At 48.4% G+C, this 6,878-nt stretch overlaps 1 protein-coding gene across 1 annotated transcript; it reads right to left on the bottom strand.

Moving 5' to 3' along the window:
• Positions 1–289: 289 nt before the first annotated feature.
• Positions 290–1,512, bottom strand: LOC147608080 (EPIDERMAL PATTERNING FACTOR-like protein 4). Its single transcript, XM_086790007.1, has 3 exons — positions 1,191–1,512; positions 913–977; positions 290–672 (listed from the first exon to the last, which is right to left on the bottom strand). Exons 1-3 carry the CDS (start codon positions 1,300–1,302, stop codon positions 379–381), a joined length of 471 nt encoding a protein of 156 aa, XP_086646133.1. The 5' UTR covers positions 1,303–1,512; the 3' UTR covers positions 290–378.
• Between the last annotated feature and the right edge of the window lie 5,366 nt (positions 1,513–6,878).

Genomic DNA, 6,878 nt, shown 5'->3' on the forward strand with positions numbered 1-6,878 from the left:
TCAGACTGCGATTATTCATACGCATGATTTTAAAGCAGGTTTAGCATGTTACTAGCTAAAGATTTAACGTTACACCACCATGCCCACTTTGCTTTATTAATAAATATGCGCTTATTCATAAGCTACACTCCCTTAAGATAACCTATACCTGCATTAATTTTAACCTATACCTGCATTAATTTTGTCCTCGGAGAGGATTATACTCTTATACATGCATTATGGAAACATGACACAAGTTTATCATGAATGAACATTGCATGCACACAAGAAAATTTACATGCATTGAAGTTTAATTTGAGCTCATCAATATGTACAACCGTCATGGCAGGCTATTGTTTGAGAGAATAATCAAATCTTAAGAAGCTAATCATGGGGTGATTAAGGGTTGAAGAACAAGTTCCCACATTTGCACTTCCAATCTTCAGGCTTGTAGTTAGAGGTATATTGAGCTGTGAAGTTGAGCTTGGAGGGGTTTGAGGGGCCCTTGTAGGCTCTGTGGTCATGGGGGGTGGCTGGCACTTGCACTGCTTCACAAGGCTTGCAGTTGTTGCACTTGCTCTCACACCTAGGTGGCTTTGATCCAGGCAGATTAGCATCAACCCCTGCAATTAGCCTACCCCCACTTTGATCTATTATTTTGGATTCACCTCTTCTCCTCAATAAACTCCTACCCTGTCACAGATTAACCATGGTTTACCAATTAATATTGTATTTGAATTACAAAAACACTTACTAATGGCACTTAATCACTAACTTAATTTTAGAACATTCTACTTATATAAAGAGGAGTTGCAAGAGTAACAAAAACATGAGAAAACCATATACTAAGGGCACTTGCATTACTCTTGCAAAGAATTGATGTGGATGGTTACATTCCAAAATCAATGCAGTAGGCTTAGTGCCTCAACCAACCTGGTAATTAAAATCGTTGTACTGAATGCTTGTTGTCGGATAAAGCAGGCTATGTGTGCCCTTGCCTGTACCAAAGCAATGTGAGGGCTAATGAAATTTGTGATGTAATCATCATGATAAGTAGAAATTAACTAATGAAAATTGTGATGTAATCATCATGAAAGTAGAAATTAACTAATAATCATCATTATGTGCTACCGGTACCAAAGCTATGTGAGAGCTATTGAAATTTGTAGTGTAATCATCATGATAAGTAGAAATTAACTAATAATTTTCACCTGAAATTTGAGCTCGGGCATCCACAAAAGGGAGCACTGCAAAATAGCGAAAGGCAAGCAAGGTGATCATGCAGGCACAGTATGAGGGGCACCATGGAGCTATGACTGGCATAATTGGTATGATGTTGAAGAATGTAAGGAGTACTGCCTAATTATATGCAGTTGGTGGAGTGAAAAAGGGATTAAAATCTAGGCAAGAAGCAGATAGTGGAGAGGATACTCGTGCACTTAGAGCTCTGCATCAGAAGCACCGGAAAGAAAGCTGGCGAGAGAGGGATCATGGGGCGTGGTAGAAGCAGAAAGATGGAGATAATTAGTGTCCCTGGTGTTTGTCAACACTTCCATTAATGAGACCAGAGGACGTATTATGTACTCTAACTCACGTATTCTTTTGCTTTCCGTATCATTTTGCACCTTTGTTTTTGTCTCACTGGTTCCTTTGAATCGCTCTCCTAGGGGTATGCGTGCGCGCATGCGTGCATTCTCATATGCAGATTCGTGAATCGTGTGCACAAATGGATTCAAAACTTGAACTCCTAGTTGACAAAGGAATGGACTCAAAACTAGAACCTCTTAACTAGAAGCCCTATGTCACATGTGAGAGAAGAAAGAAGGGATAAAGAACTGGTCTCCAACTAGAAGCCCCATATCACATCCGAGAGAAGAAATAAGGGATAAAGTAATGGACTCAAAACTAGAACCTCTTAACTAGAAGCCCCATATCACATGTGAGACAAGAATAGGTCCTTGGTAGCTCTAAGTCCCTTGGGGTTCTCTTTCTATCTTCTAAATATGTAAAAAGTCTCGGTTTGGTCTTGACCATGTGTATGCCAAAAACCAAAGATGGAAATTTCAAAAGACATTTATAAGGTCAAAAAACAAAGATGGAAATTTCAAAGGCATTTATGGTTTTGAGCAATTTATCTTCTCGTATCTCCTATGTAGGAAAGGCTCGAATTGTTCCATGCATTTCTCTCTCTCTCAAAACTAGAACCTCTTAACTAGAAGCCCCATGTCACATGTGAGAGAAGAAATCTCGAAGAAATAAGGGATGTGTCCTTGGTAGCTATGTCCCTAGGGTTCTATACGGTCAAAAAACAAAGATGGAAATCTCAAAGGCGTCTATAAGGTGGTAGCTATGTCCCTAGGGTTCTATACGATCAAAAAACAAAGATGGAAATATCAAAGGCGTCTATAAGGTCAAGAGCGTTTGGAATGCGAAATGAGTACTAAAAAAAATTGAGCAATTTATCTTCGGCTCGTATCTCCTATCTATGGAAGGCTCACCAAGATGGCATTGTTCCATGCATTTCTTATCCCCCATGGTCTTTCTCGCACATAGCATTCTCCCTCTTCCTTCAATGACAAGATCTTTCTTTATCTTCTCTCCTCTCTCTCTTCCACATGTTCAAAGGTTCCTTGTGCTAATGAGGAGGGTTTCCAAAATGTCTAAGCGATCATAGGTACTGCTTTCTCTCTCTAAGAGAGAGAGAGAGAGAGAGAGAGAGAGAAAGGTTGTACTCATGTATTACATAGAGAGCTTTGTCTCCTATACTTCTTTCTCTATGCACACACACACACACATATATATTAAGGAGTATAGGAGACAAAGCTCTCTCTGTAGTAAATGAGTATCTCTCTCTCTCTCTCTCTCTCTCTCTCTCTCGGGAGAAAATACATGCAAAAGATAGATGAGCAAGGTGTCGCACTATAAGAATATGCCTTGTTTCTATTGATTTTTTTGAAATGTTTTCACAATGCATTTTAAGTGCTAGTATTTTCAAATACCAATGCTCACTGGGCCGCGAACACTACCAGATCGAGTTCGAGATAGCCCAAAGCATGACCCAGGTCCTTGCCATGAGTCCCCTGGACATCAGGGGCACTCAGGCCTTCTTCAAACCTTGGCAACATGGCTTCGACCCAGCAGCGGTCCAGCAGGGAGAGCGCTTTTCTCATGTCATAGTTTGCTTCCCTGGACTCCGCGGCGAGTACCTTCCACTCCTTTCTCGGATAGGGGCATTGGTGGGCTTGGTGCTTGAGACTGGCCCCACAGCAGCTTCAGTGGTTTGGCTAGAGCAACTGGCCTGCCTTCAGTCAGGGTTTTGGTTCCTGACATCTCCTCCCTTCCCAAGGTCATTCAGCTACCTAGAATAGGGGGGATGGATTGATCAGAGAGTGGAGTTCTCGGGGATCCCAAACCAGTGCTTTATATTATGCAGGCAGGTCGGCCACCTGCCCTCGCAGGAGACCCCGACCTTCACCACAGCAGAGCAGGCCCGTGATGGCCCGCCCACAGATGCGGCTCGGCAGGCAGCCTCCGAGACACCTGCTCAACCCACAAAGACCTCGGATTGGCAACTTGGACAGGGGCAACATAGAGGGAGACAGCCACAGCAGAGCAGGCCCAGAGGCCGATGCAGCAGCAATCACAATCTCAGCATCACTGGGTTCCAGTGGGTTCCAGTGAGGAACAACTTTGCTCCCCTCTAGGAGGAGACCCCAGCGCAGTCTGAGGATCTGGAGATGCCATCACCCCCTCCTTCGCCCATACCCCCCCTCCCCCGTCCCCCCCTCCCGCCTCGCTTCTGCCTTCGCCTCCTCCCATTCCCACTCTGGTTTTGTCCGCGGCTCCTTCCCCACCCCCTCCTCCCCCTTCGCTCGCCTCAGCTCCCCGAGAGGCCGTGGTAGTTCCCTGGCGCTCACTTGCTGTCTGGCGAGCACTGAGCACCGACCTTGCTCGAGCTCCACAGAGGAGGCCTACCATGCCGATTCGGGCTTCATGGATATCTTCTATCCGCAATCGGCTGAGTAGGCTCGACGCTCCACAGTGCTCGGAGGCTTTTGACTACTCCTTCACACGGCTTTTTGGAGCGGAGGGCCCCCATGAGCTAGCACCCATCAAAGTGCATGTGGTGATACTTCCGGCCCGAGGGGAGGAGGCACTTGATTTAGCGGTGGCCTTCTCCTTCCCTCTTTGCGGCGCTAGTGACCGGGAGTGGACTCTAGATCTTGCTCTTAGCATTCTGAAGACTCGGGCAGTTGAGTTTTCTCACCATGTGAGCGATCTGGAGGTGACAGACGTGATAGGCCCACTCTGGGAGCTGGCTCACTTCTTTGATTCCGGGAGTGTGGATGCCTCCGAGGTTCGCCACTTAGTGGTTCGCATAGTGGCACACCTAGCATGCGACCCTGGATATGTATGTATACACGAGGTTGCTCTCTCTGAGCGGGAGGCAGTCACCATGGGACAGAGCCATTGGCGCCTGATCCGAGATTCTTGCAGCACACCGGGTGGGCAGATTCGCCGTAGCCGCTCGGATGGGGACTATTCTCCATCCAAGCCGCTTGCAAAGGCCCGCCGTATGGCTGAGACAGCCTCCACCTCAGTAGTCATCCATGAGGATCATCTCATGGAATGTACAGGGCCTTGGCGGGGCGCACACTATGTACGCTATCGTGGATGCTTGAGGCACGAGCTGCAAAGATGCTTGGTTGGGGGCAGTATAGATATTTTGATGATGCAGGAGCACCATTTGAGTGAGAGCAGGATTCAGAGATATGGCTCCGTGATGCCTGGCAGATGGGACACATTTTGGTCTGCAGGGTTTAGCCCCTTGGGTGGGCAGGGAGGAGTATGTATGGTCATTGCAGATGCATGGCGGCAGGCCATTGTGGATCGCGGGGTCATTGTGCGGGCAGAGCACAGTATGTTATTCTGAGGATGCATGATGAGCTCTTTGGCCTGCTCAATGTCTATGCACCTAACCATGCTAGTGCCAGAGCAGAGTTCTGGACCCTTGTTATAGATGCATTGCTCGAGGCCGCACATTGGTGTGTCGGAGGAGACTTCAACATGCTTGAGGACCCGACCGATAGGGTGGGAGGTAGTCATGTTACCGTGCACGGCACGGAGCTTGCAGCTTGGGAGCGATTTTGCATGACACTGCGGATTACTGATGCATGGCAGCATGAGGCTTTCTCTCGCTCTCAGGACAATCTTAGTTTTTCTCAGTCGGATCGCCAGAGCAGGGAGGGACTAATCTATCACGGATTGATCGCTTCTATGTGGGCGACAGGTTCAGGGAGCGTGGGGGCTCCGTTGGCATTCTCGTTGGCACTTCTTTTTCCGATCATGCGCCAATTATTGTGACACTTGAGGAGGGGACTTGGGAGTTCAGCTTGCAGTTGAGGATCCCAGAGAGGATACTTACAGATTCCAATCTTTCTGAGGACATTGAGAGGATATGGCATGATAGCCAGAGCTCTGACCTAGATGCAGCAAGCCAGTGTGCCCAGGGACTCATTGAGCTCAGCTCTTTTTTACACGCTGTAGCCTTGACACGGCTGGGAGAGACACGAGAGCGGGAGCGCCGCTTGAGGCGTAGCCTTGCTTCGCTCTAGCGCCTTCAGGAGCAGCAGCCTACATGTGAGTGGGTGGTGTCCCAACTGAGCCAGGCACGCCAGGAGGTTAGAGAGGCAGAGGAGCAGAGACATCAGTTCTACTACCATCGCCATGCCTCACAGAGGACGCAGCTTGGTGATAGAGTGACTGGGGAGTTATTTGAGATTACCGGACCCCGCCATGCTCGAGCAAGTGTACGCCAGCTCAGGAGTCAGGTTGGCTTGTTAGCCACTGAGCTCGGGGAGATTAGAGCCATTGCCACTGAGTTCTATAGAGACCTACTCTCAGCGGAGCCCGCCACCACGAAGGCACGTGATGCTTGCAGACAGACTGTGTGGGTCCACATACAGAGGAGGGTCACAGATTGTATGCGCACAGTTTTGGGTGAGCCTCTTTCAGAGGATGAGCTGGTTGAGGCTTTGAGGGTCCTTCCGCGCCACAATTGCCCTGGGGAGGACGGTTTGACGCCACCCTTTTTTATGCGTTATTGGGATATTTCAGGGCCAGGCCTCCGCAGGGGCTTTCAGTATGTTTTGGACACTGGGGTGATGCCACAGAGTTTTTCAGAGGGCTTGATCTTTCTTATCCTCAAGGGGGAGGGAGTGTCTGATGATATTCGGCAGTGGAGACCTATTACAATCCTCAATACTGTCTACAAGGTCCTGGCCAAGGCCTTGAGTTTGAGGATTCAGCCCTTCCTTGGGGAGTTGATTCATGCTACCCAGATAGGATTCATCAAGGAGCGCAGTATCCTTGACAACATTTTCACCTTCTGGGAGGCGACGGCCCGAGCTAGATTTCTCGGCGAAGGACCTGGTCGTTATGCTTCTTGACTTTGAGAAGGCATACGATAGAGTCGATTGGGGTTTCCTAGAGGGCACTATGCTTTGCCTGGGTTTTGAGCCAGTCTGGATTCGAAGGGTGGCGGCTCTATATTCCACAGCTCGTAGCCAGGTGCTGATGGTAGGAGGACGGGGACCGAGTTTTGAGTTGACTAGATCAGTCCATCAGGGATGCCCTCTTGTCCCGTTTCTTTTTCTCTTCTTTGCTGAGGCCATGAGTATGTATCTGACAGTAGAGGAGGTTGGTTTACGAGGACTCTAGCTCCCAGTCCTGGGAGAGGACCTACTCGATTCTGAGTTTGCTAATGACATGGGATTATTCTTACATGGCCAGGAGGCCAATCTACAGAGGGCAGAGCAATCGCTACAGGTTTTTGGGGCAGCTTTGGGAGCATTGATCAATTGGTGCAAGACAGTGGCCTTTTGGATTAGTAGAGCTCC

Source organism: Cibotium barometz, chromosome 54 (assembly GCF_041138505.1).
Source record: "Cibotium barometz isolate CiBa-2024 chromosome 54, ASM4113850v1, whole genome shotgun sequence".
In the NCBI taxonomy this organism is placed as follows: domain Eukaryota; kingdom Viridiplantae; phylum Streptophyta; class Polypodiopsida; order Cyatheales; family Cibotiaceae; genus Cibotium; species Cibotium barometz.